Source organism: Gymnoscopelus microlampas (genome assembly GCF_963454915.1).
Source record: "Gymnoscopelus microlampas genome assembly, chromosome: 20".
In the NCBI taxonomy this organism is placed as follows: Eukaryota; Metazoa; Chordata; class Actinopteri; order Myctophiformes; family Myctophidae; genus Gymnoscopelus; species Gymnoscopelus microlampas.
Window position 1 is genome coordinate 14,260,099 of NC_139957.1, and position 20,488 is coordinate 14,280,586.

Here is a 20,488-nt window from a genome sequence, read left to right on the forward strand (position 1 = left end):
CAAGTCCAAGCAACAATAGTACATCGGATGTAATTTGTAAACGATTGCACTGACTAAACACGTTGTGATTGAAGCCTGAACCGAGTCACACCCCTCACAGAGTAGAGAGTGTAGTGGACTGGGGCCCTGGGACTGTTACCGGAGAGGCCAGAGCCATGTACCGTGACAGGGACATCAGTGCAGGAGCTAAATATAGTCACCAGTGAGGGTTCGAGTGAAGTGTGTGCGCGCGCGCGCGTGCACACACACGCACGCACTTCTAATTTTAGTAGGCCTACTTATACTGTCACCTGTGTTGACGGTTCATTCCCTGCATGACTGACTCACCAAAATCTCACTTTCTCCTACGTACAGTATAGCCTACAGGGGTCTTCAACGTTTTTTAAGCCAAGGGACCCCCTGGCTGATAGAGAGATGAAGCTGGGACCCCATTTTGTATAGAATTGTGTCGCAGATTCATCTATTTCATAGATTTCAATATAGACTTGTTTGACAGACTAACATCAGTGTTGTGTAAAATTAATGTTTTATATTCTATTATGTTGGATTCATGTTAATGTGTATTTTCGGAAATACCCTAAACCCTCAATATTTAGTCAGCTTGACTATTGGCTCTGTAGCCTACTTGGTCTGCTCTTCTCGACATAAACTCTCTAAAATAAATAGCCGATCTACAAGCTCACAATGCTTCATGCTTCCGCTAATGTCCCATCACACAAAGTTTTTTCGGACCCCCTGCAGTTATTGCCTGGCGTTGAACCGGAACGTCTCGCCCCCTCCATCAAGAGTAAGAAACAAATTAATAGCGTTTCGGCATCAAGCCTTCCTCAGCGTGTAAAGTGGTCAGTGGTGTTGTGTGTACCAGGAGGGACTGATAGACAGACAGACATGACAGGGACTTCAGCTGCTGTCAGTAAAAATAAATATGTTTTTTAAATCCAACATTTTCACCTATTCTAAGTGGCTGTGGATAACAGTGTCATCTAAATGCTATAATGTTAAAGTACTGTATTAAGAGAGGTTAGTTTTCAACAGCCTAAGTACAGTCAGTTACTATAACAAGTGACCACTAGAGGTTAGTGTAGTATCATACATTTTAAAGCAACAGGAAGGACACTGGTCATTACAGGTTAGGCTGGTGTGGTGTCAGTTTTTAGTCCTTTCTCCACGATGTCAGCTAAAATAAAGAACCCCTTGAGAAGCAGACTGGATTACACTCCATCAAGTTTAAAATAATAAGTATTTTCAAGCCAGACAGCCCATGCTATGTTTAATTAGTGTAAACTAAAATGGGCAGTGCGACTGATGAATGATGAATAGAAAAAGTTATACATTTTCTGTAAATCGCTATGCTTTCTCCTGCTCTCTGACCCTGGAACTCACTGTCCATGATGCTGAATGGTGCATGTCAGAGAGACGGTCAATTATTGATTAAAAGGACTAGCACGTCACCCATTTTCAACCTTACCTTTCATACAATAGTTAGAATCCTGAAATGGAAGCCAATGTTGCATTAATAAAACAAATTTTAAAAGTTTAAAATCTTGTTTGAAACTACCAATCCTGCCTACCGATGATGTCACTGGTAGGCAGGTTTCTGAACAGTCCACAGCCCTCCTCTGAGACACAGAAATGGTGTCATCTTATAATGAGCATTAGTGAGGACATATTACATGAAGATAGGTTAAAATGGGTGAAGCGGTTCTTTAACATTATTGTGTAGTCTACAGTACATACGCTATGGACTATTCATTGTACAAGGATGAGACTGAATTTGAAAGTTGTCTCAAGGCATTTATACACATTTGTCATCATGTTACATTGTAGCCATTGCTATGTAGCCTATAGCCTATGTTGGAAATTAGCGTTTGCTGGCCATTGATATTGATGCTGTTACGTGACCTTGCCACACCTTAGCTTAGGTGAATTGACACCACTGATTGTGTTCTCCAATCAAGGTGATGGTTATGGACAGTACCATATGATGCCAAGGATATGTTCTTACAGTATTTCTAGATAGTGGGCTTCTCCATTCCCTACTGCCTACCAGAAGCGGGTTTATAGGCCTGAGTCAATGGATACTTTGCATTATATGAAAGCTAATACTGGAATACATCTGGGACTCCTCACCCCCCTCTGGATCTGGGTATAATTAATTCTTGTAAACGAGTCTAGGCTTTTTGTCATTCCAAAGGAATCGAATAAAGAGGGATTTGATGTCTCTGAAGTCTGAACCAGTGTTGAGGAAATATATATCTATATATAGAGAGGAATCTATGAATGATAGAAGTGAGTGTCAGCACCATTAAGGCTGAAGACTTTAGAAATAGGACATGTGCCGTTGATTCCAGTGGTGGAAAGTAACCAAGTACATGTACGCAAGTACAGTTTTGAGGTATTTTTTACTTTACTGGAGTATTTCATTACTTTTACTTTTACTTCTACTCCACTACATCTCAGAGGCAAATAATGTACTTTTACTCTACAACAATTATTTGAAATCTTGAGTTACTAGTTACTTTGTAGATTTTGATTATTAGAAAACATGCATTAACCACTTCAGCCCTATATACTTCGGCTATACGAAAATAGGCGATCTACAAGCTTGCGACAAGTTCTTGTAGATAAAACTATTTTGAAAACTTGTGAATTGGGACATTCTCCGTAATGAATACTTTTACTTTTTGTACTTTAAGTATGTTTTGATGCCAATACTTTTGTACATTTTCAATACCAGACTTTTACTTATAAAGGAATATTTCTAAATAGTGGAATTTATACTTTTACTTAAGTAAAACATCTCAGTACTTCTTCCACCACTGGTTGATTCCTACTGTAAAAACTAGATTTTGTTTGTTTTCCAAGTAAAAGGGTGCCCATGAGTTCAGATGTAAATTCGAGAAAGTTAAGTGGGATTGCTCGTTCCAATTGATTTTTATATCAAAAAGACTGCCAATTTTTTTTTCAAAATTAAGAACTGCAGAATTTGAGGATGCTGGCTTGCAATCTGACCTCTAAGTAGGTAATGTGATGCAGTCTAAAAACTATTTTGAGCTTAATCACCATCATCTCATCATATCATATCATGTCATTATAGGCAAAACCTTTAAAAAAAAACAAGCTAAATGTTTTGTTGCCTTTTTAAACATGTTTGTGAATGAATTCTCCAACAAATACTGTCCAGATTTGTTTTATCAGTGCAATAAACTATGTTCTTTTAGAGCCCATAAGCAATTACGTATTCCCTTTATTTATTGATTTTAACATTTTTTGTATGAAAAAGCTTTACTTTTAGAACCTCATCATTGTGTTTTCTGTGAGCAATCTACCAGGTCAAATTCTTATATGCAATCAAAGTAAAGTGATTCTGATTACCATAATCCTATTCAAATCTATTCTTCCCCGAACTTGTACTTTTCAATAGCAACCTCAGACAGCTGGTCTTTGAGGTCTCCGTGCCGTGAAGAGTCTGAACCTGTCACTGACTCACCCCCTCCTCGACATGTTTTTGGTCTAATATAACTTTAATTGCTTCGCCTTCAACTTACAAGTTTAACATGAAAGATTAATTTTTCCCTCCAGCCTGTTGGAGAGTGGTTCTGCTCTGCTAGCGTTACAAGGGACCTGCAGTGTCTTTTAAAGATGGTAATTAGTTGATGAGGTGTCTAGTCACCCAAATAAATCTACCCCCTTGTTCCCAATCTCTATCTCTCTCCCTCTGTCTGTTTGTGTGTCTCTCTCTCCCTTTCGCATCTTTCTCTCGTTTCTTGACAAGTCAAGCAAATAAATCTAACGCTCTTCTTCCTTGCCTTTCATCACTCTGTTTGTCTATAATCCATCTCTACAGTGTCTCCTCTTCCTCGCTTCTCAATGAGGTGCTTACACAAAAAAAATCCTGTCACCCTCCTCCTTTATCTACACCAATCTCTTGCTCTATTTGTCTCCGTCTACATATCTCCTAACTCTCTCCTCTCTGTCATCTCTTGATAAGGTGTTTATTCACCCAAATAATCTTTTACTCTGTACCTCTGTCATGTTATGTCACTTAAGTAAACACATCTTCCTCTTCTCATCTCCGTCGCTTCTCTATCACTTACCTGTGTCATTTTACCCCTTCTTTGCATCTCCCTAATTTTTGGTTTAATCTCCTTCTCTCTCATCCCTCATTTCTTGACCAGCAAGTGCTAACCCTGCACTTATAATCGGTCTTTCTTTCCATGTATACTGTATCTACATCTCTCCCACTCTTGCATCTTGATGTGGCACTTCCACACATACATCTACAGTACCTCCTCCTCATCTCTCAATTAGTTTTTGGTTCACCTCCACTGTCACTCATGCTATCTTCTGAGGGAATTGCACTGTAAGCCTAAAACTTGCCCTGAGCAACAGACATCTTTTACAGTCTCTCTGACTGAGAAGAAATAACACGTGCAAAGACACTGCCAAAAAGCAGAGGCGTGACAAAAGAATCAACCAAAGTGGAAGAATGGTGAACAAACAGGAGCTCAAGGGTTGAACTTATTACTGCCACAGTACGTGTACGAACATGTACTGCATTTTCTTGTCTCTTGTAGCCAGTTTATTGAGCTTGGATAAGTGAGAGTGGATACAAGTAGATAACATGAGTATGTTTTCGCCCTCTCTCTTCCATGTGGCTGGCTATGAACAAAAGGACAAGTTCTTCCCCTAATCAAGCTAATGGACTGGGAGCAAGCTAGTTTGAAAGACTTGATGAGCAGGGACAGGTAAGATGGGCCTAAGGGGGATTTAGCAAATTGGGAAATGAAAGAAAGAAGGCTTCAGTCCCGGATGACTGGTTGTCTGTCTGACTGACTAACTGATTGCCTGGTAGGCTGTGGATAGACAGGACACGATGATAAAAAGCCTCCGCTTGTACCGTCAGATCCATTTAGCGGGCAGCCAGTGGGCCCAGAGGAGCACATGACGACAAGAACCAGTGTACCGAAGACTTGCCAGAGGATAGCGTAGTGGCCTCGCGCTGTGGAACTATCTAGATTGAGTAACTGTTTGCCCTGCCTCACTTTGTAATTGATCATTTTGGCGGATAATCTTTTAGACAGTATAGGCCACCTCTCAGAAACTGATTGCCAAGGTACCTACGTTCTTGTGCTGTGGGACTCCATTGTGGACTGCAGCCACTGTGTTTGTTGGAGGGTCAGTAACTATCACTTGGCATTAGGACTAGGCTGTGGTGTTAGGCTGGACTATACTGTTGGGGAGGCCAAAACTCAGATGACTTTGCAAAAGAGAGGGACACAACGGTGAGTCAGATACGAGAAGACAAGAGCATGATGACACTGTTGTGATACCATTTAGCTGTACGCGTACAACATAACAACACATAGATACATTGTAAAATGCAATAACGAAAAGTAAAATCACAGAAATATATATATTTAATTCAGTGAGTGAGATGAAAACCACTCAGGGGGCTCAACACAATTCAAGTTAGCATAAAAGTGAGTAGGACCACTTTCCAAACATTGAGTTGCAAATTTGCAACATATTTATTTAAATTATTGTAGGGCATTTGTAGACCTATATTGAGGTGAATTTAAAACATTAGTCAAAAGTCTTTTGCACACCTGATGTGACAGGTGTGTTGGTGGAGCAGACCCGTATAGTTAGCAAAACTGAATTCACTTGCTCAATAGAAATTGAATAGGCAACGTTTTGGTCAAGGGCCTTCTTTGGTCATATAAATAGATACGCCTGAAGAAGGTCCTTGACTGAAAAATTGGCTGTTGCATTTCTATTGAGTAAGTGACAGTGAGTGGATGTCCCTGATTGCTCAAATCTAACAAGTAAAAATCAAAGAGGAAAGTATTAGGTTCCATCTGGATTCACACCACCAGACTGTTTCATTGAAATAAATTGAACACTGTGTTTTGTCAGTGAAGTTATATCATGTTGTTTTATATTAGTTTAAACTCTGAATATCATTTGGATGTGGTGGTGTTGTCCTGTCAAAACTAGACAGTGTAATTACAGTATGATAATCATTCCAACCCAGCACTCTACTTAGTGATTTTCAATACATTTAACCAGATTGAGGAACCTAATTAGTGAAGTCAGGTGGTGCTTTTTTGGAATGAAAACCTGCATACATTGACCCTGCCCATAAAGGCACTTGACAGTACATCACGGATAATAGGCAACACTCTAAATTCTTTGCTGAACTTTGCTAACCTGCGATATACTGTCTAGTACCAAACACTGTTTTCTTAAATATAATTCAACCTCGGACTAGATGGTGGGGTTAAGTGTTGTGTCATCAAGTGTAAGTAGGTGGCTTTGTCAGTATCAGCCAAGAATGTCTACCCTTTTCAGTGTGCTAGACCCTTGGGAGATGGAATGCTGTGGTGGAGTGTGACATCTACAATCAGCTTCCTGTACTTACCGTATACGACTAAAGGGCCATTCACACTGAGCACTATAACTAACTATGACTATATCGTTCACCATTGTATTTGTTATAGTTGTGGTGTGGACTCTGTCATCCACTTGACCTTTTTAGACTTAGACGATTTTTAAAACTATATTTCTATAGTTATAGTGCTCAGTGTGAACAGCCCTTTAGTTAGCCACGCCGTGCTACTCATACGCTGAGTTGACAGTGCTCCAGGATAAAACCCAGGACCTTACAGTTGGAAGGCGAGTGCTCTACCGACTGAGCTACCCGGACACTCAAGACCCAGAAGAATAATAATCATAATTATAACTAACCTTTCTAAGCTGTTACAGTATGTCAATTACTGCCTGTATGAAATGTTTTAAAATACATTTCTAACCGGGTCCGGGTCGGGTCTGGTATTGTGGCATCAAGACTATAATCAAGACTATAATATTCATAACATAACTTTCATTTATTAACTTACCAATCCTGCCTTAAACAGAACGCTTGTCATTGAATTTCAACCCAATATCAGGTGGTGTGGTCTGGTACTGTCCTGTTTGCTGATATGGACGTTTCTGCAACCAGAAGGCATCCAGCGGACCTCGGCTGTCAACCTGAGACGGTTCATCGGCTGTGCTGTCCGCGAGTTCACCTTCCTCGCCAGGAAGCCCGGCTGTGGGGGGCTGCACATCACCACAGATGCCTGCTGGGGGCGCTGTGAGACCTGGGAGGTGAGATGAGGGGGGAACTAGGAGGTACATAGTGTACAGAGAGAGACAGTCAAGTTAAATTAATTAATATAGACGGGTTTCCTGTTAGTAAACATGAGAGGATATGACCGCGCAGAGGAGGGGTAAGCCTATAGAGGGCGCCATTACCCGCAGCAGCTCTGGTCAAATGTCCATTCATAAAAGAAATGATCTTCACCGGGTTTAATGAAAGTAGATTAAATTATGCAGTTTGTAATACCTTGTTTACTCAATAAAAAGGATTTGTCGGAAGTTGGATCTGTTTGTATATAATAGCAGCATTATGCCTATTATGCCTATAATAGCAGAATTACGGCTATCTAACTCCCGAACACAACAACAGAGTGAACGGCGCAACAATTCGTTTCCCCCGAGCATGCGCACATTGCGCATTCTGCTCTGTGATGACGTCGCGCGGAAATCCGTCTATAGCGCCAAATCAAATCACATACATCATCTCATTGATTAATATAATTGGGTATCATCTGCATAACGATGAACAATAGGAGGCTATGGTCAAAGATGTCAAATGCAGCACTGAGATCTAAAAGAAAGTACAGAGAGAAGTCCAAAATGTGTCACTTTAAACGGTACTGTTTATGTCCGATGATATAAATCCTCACTGAAGTTCCTCAAATAAATTATTGTGAAAGTCACATTTCAGTTGATTAGTGACTGTTCTCTCAAGGATCTTGGAGAGGAAGGGAAGGTTAGATTTATAGGTCTATGGTAGGCTAAAATGCCTGAATCAAGTGTATACATTTTAAGGGTGCAGTATGATATAGTGAGCCAGTCAAAGCAGAGTGTAAGAAAACATTGAGAAAGAGAGCAGAGGCAGGTGAGCGAAAGGCAGAGGAACAAGCTAGATTATATGAGATGAGACTGAGAGAGAGCGTAAGAATGAGAGAAAGAGAGACCAAGGAAGGAGTGTGAGAATGGGGGAGAGAGAGACAATGGAGAGGCTGGAGGAATGTAATGTAATTACAATGAGAGATGACACAAGTAAAACTGACAAGTTGTACTAAAAACGATATTAGGTGATATTAGGTCAGCTTGAATCTAGACAGAGACAGATTAGATGGATTAGACAGGCAGAGAGACAGACCAGAGAAATGATAAGCTGCATACAGCAAGATATATTGTTCCATAATTTTGTAAACAATGACTGTCCACAGTGGTGTACAGAGACCAGTGATAACAGACCATAGTGGTCTACAGAGAGACTAGTTGTAGTTATAATAACAGACCAGACCATACAAAACCGGTCTACAGTACAGTATGTAGACCTACAGTACAGTAGATGTTGCTCTAATAGTGTAGCCTAGTCTATGTAATAATGTTCCTGGCACAGAACTTGATCTGACTTCTGACTATCGAGACAGCCATCATTCAGCTAGTATATTAGAACAGTGTATTGTTTTAGACTGGCAAATTTGGCATTTGATTTGTGTCAAATACAGCAGGTATCTAAGTCTGCAGAGTAAACTCTCCAAATATGAGAACAGAGGGCTGTAGAGAAATACTGATATTTGTCCCACTGATGTTCAGTTAATATCCAGCAGCCGGTGAGAGTTAATGTAAAAAGAGAAGTGGGGGGAGAGGTGTACAATATTGCCAACATTTAACTGACACTAGTAGTTAACAATGCCTCAAATGCTTTGAAAAAAACAACATTTTGGATCGTACGTTTCTTGGTGGTTGTTACACAATGTGATGGAAAGTGTATAGTTTCATCATGCATGCTGTTTAACAACACCAGGCATTAGATAACTCATGTGTCCTTGTCATTTATTTACACACGCGCATGCATGCACACATCTATCTATATATACAATTGGCAAAGTGGATGTTTGTCTGTTTGCATGCTGCAGTTAGGTTTCGCTTTGCGCGTTGCCAAATCATGTGCGAGAAACAAGCACCGGTGTTGCAAGGAACGTCTACACGCTCTTCTGTCTCTGTCTCCGATGCACGGGCCAGGCTAGTAGACGGGAGGGCCGCGTAGCGGCCCGACCCTCTAGTACTGTACATAACACGCACGCACGCACACACACACACACACACACACACACACACACACACACACACACACACACACACACACACACACACACACACACACACACACACACACACACACACACACACACACACACACACACACACACACACAGGATCTCGCTCTTACTGTAACACCCTGTCTGCCAGAGGCCTCAAATGCAAAAAAAAAGAGACAAATACTCACATTCAATGTGAACTGTTGGTGACTTAATCGTACATTCTACATGTGATGTCATTATTACAATTCACCAATAAAAAGTGAGTGTTGCGGGTCAGAGCCACAGTGCCCAGATAGAACACATAACAAGAGACTCCACTGACAGAAGGATCACGTACAGTAGAGACAAAGAGGAGAGGAGGAGAAAGCACTAGAAAGTCATTTAGAAAAAATCTAAATCATTAGCAGAGCATCTAGTAGCAACTGAAATCTCTACTAACACATTCGGGTCAGTGATAAGTAGAGACTTATGATGCGCTGCAGCAGAACAATACGCTTCAATTCTTAACATTCAAAGCAAATATCACAGCCACGGCAGCTTGCCCTTTATATGTAATAACATATTTCATTGATCCTCGACTAATCACATCAGAGAGAGGCGTGAGGTAAGGACATAAAAACTGAGGAGACAAGATACAGTAGAAGTGAGATAGACTTTATCTGTCAGATAAAAACAAATCTCACTCAGTGAAGATATACTGGAACTCAAAATGTTTTAGTCTTAAATCTCACACACAGTAGACCAAAAATGTATTATCCTACTATAAATGCACAAAATCTGACCGTCTGTCCGTGCGTGCACCTGTAGTTCACGTATCTCGAGAACCGTCCGACTGACCACTTTCAAAGGCGGCGTGTGCGTCGCCGACGACCCAAGGGAGTATGTGTGAGCGTAAAAGTGACACAGGCAGACAGACAGATACATACAGAGATCACCATATATGGGCATAGAAGGGAAACAGACACAGAAGTAGCCTGTATGAGTCCTGTAATGTATGTCCGTGCACATCATCCATAATCCTGTTACTCATCTAATGTAAGGTTGTCACTGCACACAAACCTGAACCTATACAAACCTCATCATACTGGAGCAATAAAGTCTCCGATTCTAATTGGAATGTAAACGGGACTATTTGTTTCTCCTTCCAGAAGCCGGTTCTAGACCCGCCTTTCATTGAGTCCTACCAGCGTGTCTGCACCTACAATGAGAGCCGCATAGTGACGGTGCGTCTGCCCAACTGTTCAGCAAAGGTGGATCCTTTCTACAGCTACCCTGTGGCCCTGAGGTGTGACTGTGGCGTCTGTGTCACCAGCACCACTGAGTGCATCACCTCAGTCTGAGATATACTCACAGAGCACCAGACCAATACACCATATCCACACAGCGGCTATTTGGCTTTATGTGCGCCGAGTAGTATGATGTGAGATGGTAACCCTGCGAATATACGATATGATATCATTTACGGCACACATGCATTCGTTATGTACTCATTTGCCTGCTGTTGCTTACACATGCACACGCACACACACATTTATATATATATATCTACACTACAGCATATATGTAAATACATGCATGACTCGTCTCTTACCCACACGCACATCCATATCCGAGCACACGCATGCACGAACGCACGCACAAGATATAAAAGCACACACAGACACACATGTCTGAACAGGCAGGGAACACAACAAATTAATTAGTCTGACTTCTTAGTAATGACTCATAATCCAGACAGATTGTTTTTTAATCAGTTCAAGATATTTTAGAATCCTTTTGAATACCATTTTTCCAATTTGTTCATGGTGATGGGGACCAATGTTTGGTACGGTTACTGTTATGATTTCATTTCAATCATGTGTGTGTGGTGTAGAACTATTGTATGGAACACGGTCTGAAATGTACCATGAAACTTCTCCAGCCATAAAACATTACAATAAAAGAACGCAATCAGTGTGAGGCTTCGTACTGTAATTGCTGGCCACTGACGATGGTGGATAATTGGCCTCTGAAGGGTGAGCAGATCTGTCAGTTAATTAAGGTTTAATTAACCAATCTGAACACTAGGACTATGATTAACACTGGGCAGTCATCAGAGAAACCACTATGTCCTGGCTGTATTATCACTCCCCAGAGAGAGGGCCTTATGTAATGGATGTGTACTCACTTGTCACTAAGGTACTCCAGGGGGTCGCGCTCCACTCACGTCCCTCAGGGGGCACTTTGCTTTGGTGATGCTGTGAGAGGAGGAATAGGGCAGTGTGATCCCATGGCACTGGCAGGCATACAAATTCTGTCTCTCTCTCTCTCTCTCTCTCTCAAACACGCACACACACACACACACACGGGCTTATGGCAAAATGGACCTAAATCACAAAATCGAACATCTTCAACATCAGAATAGCATTTTAAATGTTGTAAGTCTTGTGTGATTGCTTTCGGTGTTTTTGTGTTTATATTTTGAGAGGAATCGTACTTCAATCATGAATAGGCCTTTCCCTAGGTAAATAAAGGATAAAAATGTAATGAAAATAATAATAAGAATCATGACTAGGCCTTTCCCTAGGTGAATAAAGGACACAAATATAAATAATAATAACAATCATGAATAGGCCGATATATCTGAATAATTATATTAATTCTTCTTTTTTTTTAAAGAATGAAATCCTTTCAAAGTTAGTGACAAAGGAACCACGTGTCAAAATGGCTACACCCCTTTGAGCCCTTTTTTGGGGAAAAGATTTAATAGATTTTCGCATATAGTGACATTCCCATAATAGGGACTATAGGGGAAAGTGGTGAAAACAATGCCAAGAGCCTTTCATTCTTCCTGTTCTGTTTGGCATGGCATATATCATGAGCTCAAACCAAGCTTATACTGTGTTGTGATACTAATCAACACCCAGACCAAATAAAATGAGTCAATTACAATTAATATAAAAAATTATCAAATCTAAATATTGCAAAATAGGGCTACCTATCACCTATGGTTCCTTCTCTTTACAAAGGTACCAAACTTCCATCAGATCTGAATACAATGACAGATGGTATTTATTTTTTACGTATGCCATGTGGCTCATCGCCTTTAATTAGGGATGTCTGTTAGCGTGTTTTAGCCCAAATTTGCAGTCGGAGTGAAATACATACAGTACATAAACAGAGACAGCAGACAGCCTCATCAGAACAGTTTTGTCCTTGCTTTGAGCATCTACAGCAACTTCTGACAAAGAACAACACAAAATCTACATTATTATCTCCACCAGGCCGACAGGCAGAGATTATGTTCTTGCAGCTAATTTGACACTGCTGGACCAATCAGCATCAAACTTTGCATGCACACTAGTAAAGGAGCAACCTCCACCCCAAATTCTTTAAACCAACCTCATGGTGGCGCTATAACGGGCGCTTTACATTTTGATGGAGTTTCTAGTTAGTTATTTCCGGCCCTTTGACCCCACATGGTTCTTAGCAGGTGAAATGGGTTTTTGCAACGTCGTCTCATAATACATATGACTCTGAAGGAGCATATTATTATCTGTTATTTCAGTCAGCTCTCTTGTGTATAATGTTGACTTACAAAGGATGAGCAAGAAGGGTTTCAATGTCCTTACCCAAGGACACTTGACTGGACACTTGACTATTGCACACATTGGCAGTTAGAACAATCTAAACTGTGAGCTTTCAGTCACTGCATGGCCTCTCTAACCACAATGCTGGCCCAATGAGTGACACTGAGTTAACACCAGCAACAATGACTGACAACAAGTCAATTCATGCAAAAACAAAGACAATCTCTGGCCACTATTGATTCTATCCTTATTTCAGGAAGCCAAAAAGGCATCTCAAAGCAACGCAGACACAGCAAACAGAAAAGACAGGTTAGATTACACAGAAAGCGACACTTACACAGTGTACACCATCTAAAATTAGTTGAAATGACTGACAAATCCGTTTGTGCTAGAACATGCTCCATCGATTCTGCCACCTTTTTGAGAAAAGCCTTCAGTCAACACTGGACTGGAGTACAAACCTTAGGATCAATATCATATGGCTAAATGTTACTTGGGTAGTTGTCTAACCACAAATCATATGCCCGGTAGGCTGGGAACAAGCTACAGTATGGCTGCTGTGGCTCAGTAGGTATAGTGGTCACCTGGGAATCAGATGGTTCCGGTTTGATCCTTGCTCCCATTGGCATCACATTTAAGTGTCCTTGAACAAGACACAGATTCCCTGACTGCTCCTGATAAGCTGGTTTGTGCCTCGTGCTTCCGCCATTGGTGTGTGATTATGTGAATAGGTACTGTATTGTAAAGTGCTTTGAGTGGTAACAGTGTCAGGTGGTATATAAGGACACACTGTATTCTGATTCTGTTGACGTCACGTGGTCATCCAGTATAAATGCCAGCCAGCTAATTGACCTGAAATGTCAGAATATACACCAGCTGAAATAAGTGACAGTGATTAACAATGTGTAAGAATACATTAACATCTACATGCTTTTTGAAAACGCTGACTCACAGACCAATGGCACATCCACATTTACTGTACGTGAACGAGTGACAATGATAGCAGTATGCCTGTTACTACACAAAGAGATTCATTACCAGCCAGAGCATTCCGTTTCTATTTTTAGAAGAAGAGACAATGGTACCGTACATCACCATGGCTACCAAGCAGGGAAATAAAACAAAAGTAAGCAGCTAAAAAAAAAAAAGCAGAGGGGAGAAGAGGTGGCTGTCCAGGGACCTCTGGTGCTCTCGATGTTGACGGTGTGTGTGTGTGTGTGTGTTTGTGCGGGTGTGCATGTGTGTGGGTGTGCATGCGTGTGTGTGTGTGTGTGTGTGTGTGTGTGTGTGTGTGTGTGTGTGTGTGTGTGTGTGTGTGTGTGTGTGTGTGTGCGCGCTTAACGGCCCCTGTTGTTCTAATCGTTTCTGACATTACAGCTTCTTCCTTGGACTGCTGGAGGGGGGGGGGGGTTGTGGAGAAGAAGAGATGGTGGAGGAGGAGGAGGTGTGTGGACTGTGGAGGGGAGGGAGGTGATCTGGAACAACTCTTGGCAGGAGGACCAAGGAAGAGGAGGGGAGAGAGAAGAAGATGATGGTAGGGAGAGAAAAGAAAGGCAGGAGTAGGGGAGAGAGAGACAGGTAGCGGAGGAGGTGGTTAGTTAAAGGGAGGAGAGGGAGGGAGGGAGAATGAGAGAACTACACAGAGCCATGCTCATACTGTACCTACTGTACTGTATGTGCATACATACATACATAAATGTATGTGCAGTGAAATGTTGGTTTGTCAGACTGTGCTAATAATGTTCAACAAGGTAATGACATAGGAATACAATAAAGTAATAAAAGTAAGCTAATAAAAGTTATAAATAATTCATTATAAAGTTATAAGTAAGGTATTTAAATAATATTAAGTAATAAAGTGTAAAGAATGTAAAGTGTAGAAAATGAATTAACCTGTGTGCAAACAAACATTTATGTAGTGAATGACCATATACTTCTCTGGGTTACTGATATATTTTGCAGCCAAAAAGTACAAAATATATAATATACAGAATATATTAAAGATATACTGAATATACAATAGTGTAGCAGAAGTATATATTGCAAATAACAATAAATATGTGGTATGTATAGTAATTGTGAGCTAGATAGGGTCCAAAACTATTTACAATTTGTGCAAAGACTGTGTGCTGTTGCTGAGCGGGTAATTAAAGGTTAATTGGTTGTTCCAACCTCTGATAGCTTGAGGGGAAAAAAACCTTTGAGTCTCTGTGGTGGCTTTGTGGCAGTGTAGGTGTTTGCCTGACCAACAGTTCATTGCTAGATCCATAAGGTGTGGGCAACATTGTTCATCTGTGATTCTCAAATGTGAAACTTTTAACTTCTTAGTACAGCCTGCTTAACTCTACACAGCACTGATTCCTAACACTTCTAAACACACAACACGCACACACACACACACACACACACACACACACACACACACACACACACACACACACACACATCCCTCCCCGCTTGTCAAACCTTTATTCCATACCAAATTGTGAGTCTATATGGTCAGGGATCATTTAGTTACCTTTGCAAAATGTGTGTCTGTAAAGCCCTTTGAAAGTGTGACTAAGGGCCATGCAAATAAAGTTGACTTGTCTTGACACACACACACACACACACACACACAGAGCAAATATGCCAGCTTTGTGCTCTTTAGGTTATTTATGCACAAATAAACCTGCATCACCCATTTACTGCCACAGTTAATATTTTATGGTATATGAAGTATATTTCACACTAGTTGTCTTCACCAGACCAGGCTGGGAGACGAAGACTATGTTTTTGCCCCTGTCCATGTGTGTCTCATCTACCAAATGTTTCAAATCTGCCTCATGGTGGCGTTATACAAGGCTATTTTACGTTTTGCTCTACAACTCTTGTAACGCAGATCCTACAATAACACACACAAGCATGCACACACGCACGCTTATTTAAGCAAAACAGACTCGGTCTCAGAATTTTTTGTTTTGCAAAAGTAAAGAAACAGTATTAATGTCTGCCCTTTTGGCTTAAAATAACTTAAATGGTTCTCAAATAGCTGCAGTCAGAGCTGTCATGTTATACAGTACATTTAATAACTTCAGCGTATCACAACTCCAGTCCAACAGAATCGACCGATCTCTCCGGTGAAGAAGACACAGTTACAGTCAAGTACAGACTCAAGCTGTGCCCACAGGACTCTAATCTCAAATTCACTATTTTGCAGCATGTGTAGTCAGTGCTTAAGGGCAAACCTCACCTCTCTTTCACAACACCGGTATATGACAGGCACCCAAACTATGAATTATAGAGGTGCAGCTGCAGGGCTTGTGTGAAAGTGGGGCTAAAGTGGAAAGACCACAGTGTTGATTCTGTAGTCAAAAGCCTGATTTATACCCCATCGCATTACAACGTTGCCCGCCGAAAATAGCTTAACTACAAGCTGTGAGCTTGAAGATTTTAACCATGCTAGTCAAGTCACAGAAAGTTATGGGTATCTCTGGAGACCAACCGTTATCCTGTGTAATGCGCGCTCCCTGAGATGGACAAATTCAAACCTTACACCAGAACCTGCAACAGTACATACCAGTCATTGGGTTATTTCTAGCACACTCGGTGGGATGGCTTTTCCCTGCCATGTTCTGATATGAGGCAGTAAAGATAAGGGCGGGCGGATTATATATATATGTTTAAATATCAATGATAAGTGGTGTAGTCTGTACACCACACGAGTAACCCTGTAACCCATAAGTTGAGCAATTAAGCCCGAGTCTCAGGCCGTTCTTCCTTCTGAGGGAGTTTGGGACCATTAAGTGCTTCTGATTTGTGTTATGTGCCTGCAAGTGGAAACACAGGGAGAGCTGTGGCACAAGTGGCGAACTGTGTAAATAGACAGCTGCACTTACACCAGATGCTCCCATGCTCATTTTGGGCGATTTCAACCATAGCATGCTTGAAATGTCTTACCTGGGTTTGACAGTATATTAAAGCTATTCCATTCAGACATTTTGACCCTGGTGTTGGGTAGGATACTCGTGTATACACAAGTATACCCAAGGGGGGGGGGGGGGGGGGGGCGGGGGTTACAATGGAGCACTAGCCACTACTGCTGGAACTAACCATACAAACTTGTTGAGGATGTGTCAGGCTCAAAGACCCTAAAGTTTGCCCGCATGGCCTGTAAACAGGTCAAGTCAGAATCAAACTAGAAATACTGCATCAGATTGTATGCCTCTAAAAAACTGTTGCTGTTTACATCTGTGACCGTCTGTTCAGACTCATATAGTATTATGTAGTGAATGAAGACTTTGAAGGAATTTAATGAATGTGCTTTGTGAGGTCACAATGCCCTTGACCTTTTACCACCTACTTCTAGTCAGTTCATATTTCGGTCCAAGTGGACATTTATACCAAATGTCAAGGTGTTCCTGCACGTTCGCAAGGTTGGGACAGACATTCAGACAGACGGACAGATAGACGGACGGACGGACAAATGTATGGAAGGATGGACGGACGGACAATGGAAGGACGTTCGGACAACATGAAAATGTAATGCCTGGTGGCTGTCCACCAGTGGAGGCATAATGAGTAATTTGCAGGAATAGCAACACAACAATATGCCAATATTTCATACATAACTGATCGAGTTGAATTAAATGAAAATAACACATACTCACCTTCTTGTGAACCGCAAACAAATCGCAATGCTGGATGTAGCATGCCCATTCATTAGTCATAATTTTGTCTGACATACAGTATTACAACCACAGAGGGTAAGTGTTTTGTTTACAGCCCGCTCACCACCCTCAGCAGGAGGTGGCAGCACCATGCCACCACTGTCAGCCATTACATAATCCCCATTGTGTCAGTGCAACACCTTTTATTACGGAATTACTCACCACATTTGATATTCTAAATTTACAAATAAATAAATATTGTCTGACAGTGAGAGTTACATTTTCCATCTATTTCAGTTTCACCTGTGTGATAGATGATCATTTCTATTCACAAGGTCTGCGTAATGTACTGTAGCAAAGCCTGGCTTTTATTTCTAAAACATTTATATTAAAAAGAAAATCCAAAGATACTTTTTAGAGTTGTGAAACCTGCAGAAATGTTGTGAATTTGAACTATTTTCAAAGACTGAAGATTTCATGGTAATAGCTATGTTTCACCCGAAATAGGCCCTGCCCTCCAGAGGCCCCCCAACTGACACGCAGTAATTTAATTATTCAGCCGCAGTGTACTCAGTCAGAATCAGAATCACCTGATTCAGTCTTAATTTGTGCTGTACCCTATTTTGCAAGCCAAGTCAAAGTTTCACTTGCAGAGGTTTCAGAATGTGGAAGCGACTCACTCTCACACTCCAGGAACATTGTCGAATGCACAGCGTGCCAACATCACGGATATCTGGCACCAGCTGGAAATGCGCTTACAGCACTTACCAAGACATTTGAATGAACAAAAAACACTGGAATGATGTCATGAAGAGGTTAAGGGGGCATGAAACCCCAGGTAGATTTTGTAGTTTGTTTTCAAGAAAATACAGCAGGGTAAAAACATGGCAGGTTGTTTAACACTGATCTTATACACAGTTATATAAGTAACACAGCTTAAGCTAATCCAATTAATAATGGGTGTGTTAGATTTTAGGTGCGTCAATACTTGCCTAATGCCTATCATGCTTGAACATTGGCATGCCCTTGGCTCTGGACACTACCATGAAAATCTAACACTCATATTTTTTTGGGCTTTTCCTGCCTTTATTTGATAGAATACAGTAGTGGGGAGTGACATGCAGCAAAGGTCGTCAGTTATGGGATTCGAACCCGCGTCACGCTGTCAGGCTCCATTAGCAGCCTGCCCAGCAGGTACAAATCAAGCCACGCTTGCAAAATAGACCCTATCCTCAACGAGACCTGCAGCATAGTTAGTGCATCAAAACAACCCCCATACCCTGCCTTTATGCCCTCTCTGGCCGAGCGCACAAAGCAGACCAATGACAACCGGCACTTACTCTATGAACACACTGCCCCCCAGAAACGGCTCAAGTCCAGGTGCAGCTTCCTGGATGCCACAGCAGAACTGGAGACCACACCACCTGCTGCCAGGATTACCGAGTGGCACAACCAATGGAACAACCTGGGCAGCCAGACAACCCAGTGGACAGAGAGAGGCATCAACCCAGATGAATGTCTCACTACTGGCCACGACCAACCTTGGACTGTCTGGAAAACCCTGAACCGTCTGCGGGTCGGCGAAGGACGCTGCAAGGCATCCATGAAGAAATGGACATTAACATCTTCTGATGCATGTCTGTGTGGTGAACCACAAACCATGGACCACATCATGAGCTGTAGTTACACTCCACAATGTACTGGAGTTGACCTGGCCGAACCAAATGCCGCTGCACTAGCCTGCGCCAACCACTGGAAAGACTAATATAATATAGATGGCCGGACACGAAGAACAAGTAGCCTAGGTGCCCAGACAGCTACGCCAGCCGTCCAGGCCAACTCATTATTAATGTGTTTGGTGGAGCTGTATTGCTTAGTAGTCTGCCATGCTTTTAATCTGCTGTAGCTTTTAACCTGAACTGGAAAACAAACTACAGAAACAGTTTTAATTGCCATGGTCTGTCACCTTGCAGAATGAAACCAGTGCTTACAGTGGCCAGAATTCCACCCTAAACTAGAAAATGTGCTCCTCGGAGCACAAGTCTCCGCCAGTCCAGCATTGTATGAATTCATTGCACACAATAGTCTACCATATGTTGATTTGCAGGAGTGTTGAAAATCTGTAGTAGCAAAGTCGAGTAGTAGCAAAAGGTGCGTTTAGTAGAAAATTATATATGAAGGACATTGTAGTCTGGCATGGACTGTGTAGTTTTGTGTATGAGCTAATGTTAGTTATTGGTGTTAATATGAAGTGGCTTGTTATAGTGTTATAGTCAGGCACATTTTGGGTGGAGGTTCTTGGCCGATCAGGATGGAATATGAAAAATCAGACAGATCCGCTTTGATCACGTGACATGTAGGTGTAATGTTTTTCAAAAATGTTTTTCAAAAATCGTCCTCATGGTGACGCTACTCTAGGACAATGAGAAAAGGGTGGCATTTTTTCCTCGGCCTAGTGGGTATGTGCGTGCAAAGTTTCATGGCAATCCAACCCGATCTCCCCCCAAACACGTACAAATAGCACGGATTCACCAAAATAAATCCGTGCATAGATTACTAGAAACTCCGAAACTCCGTGCATAGGAGACACATTATCCCCTCCATTCACTTCAATGGGAGGCGGAGACAGTCACGTGACTCTCTACGCTCTCCCCACCACGTATAAATAACACAGATTCAATTCCGTAAATACACAACTATAAACCCCCACATGCCCGGACCGCTGGCGTAGCGGTCCGGGCACCTAAGCTCCAAAGCAGCCTGTCAGCGTTTGTGAACGGTGCTCTCTCACAAATGCAAAATATAAGCTTGCCCCAAATATTAACTAGGTGTCCGAAGTATTTCTGCAATATATTAGTCCACGTTTTTCAATAAAGAAGTGTTTTAATCCCGTCTGTGGCCGAACGCCATTTCCCCCCTCGTTTACTTTCTGTTTACATTGAGTGTAATTTCGGCGTTCACCGGATGCGCCCCGTCTCAGAATCGGCCACAGACGGGATTAAAACACTTCTTGATTGAAAAATATGGATTTATGTACTACTAC

General features: G+C 41.7%; 1 protein-coding gene across 2 annotated transcripts; it reads left to right on the forward strand.

Annotated features, from left to right (window-relative positions):
* The first annotated feature begins 4,611 nt into the window (after nucleotides 1–4,611).
* Nucleotides 4,612–11,289, forward strand: gphb5 (glycoprotein hormone subunit beta 5). 2 transcript variants are annotated; one of them, XM_084044766.1, is made up of 3 exons: nucleotides 4,612–4,748; nucleotides 6,954–7,152; nucleotides 10,376–11,289. In XM_084044766.1, exons 1-3 carry the CDS (start codon nucleotides 4,702–4,704, stop codon nucleotides 10,565–10,567), a joined length of 438 nt encoding a protein of 145 aa, XP_083900892.1. In that variant the 5' UTR covers nucleotides 4,612–4,701; the 3' UTR covers nucleotides 10,568–11,289. The 2 variants fall into 2 exon arrangements, with proteins under 2 accessions (XP_083900892.1, XP_083900893.1); XM_084044767.1 differs by lacking the exon at nucleotides 4,612–4,748 and adding an exon at nucleotides 4,800–5,285.
* Nucleotides 11,290–20,488: the final 9,199 nt, after the last annotated feature.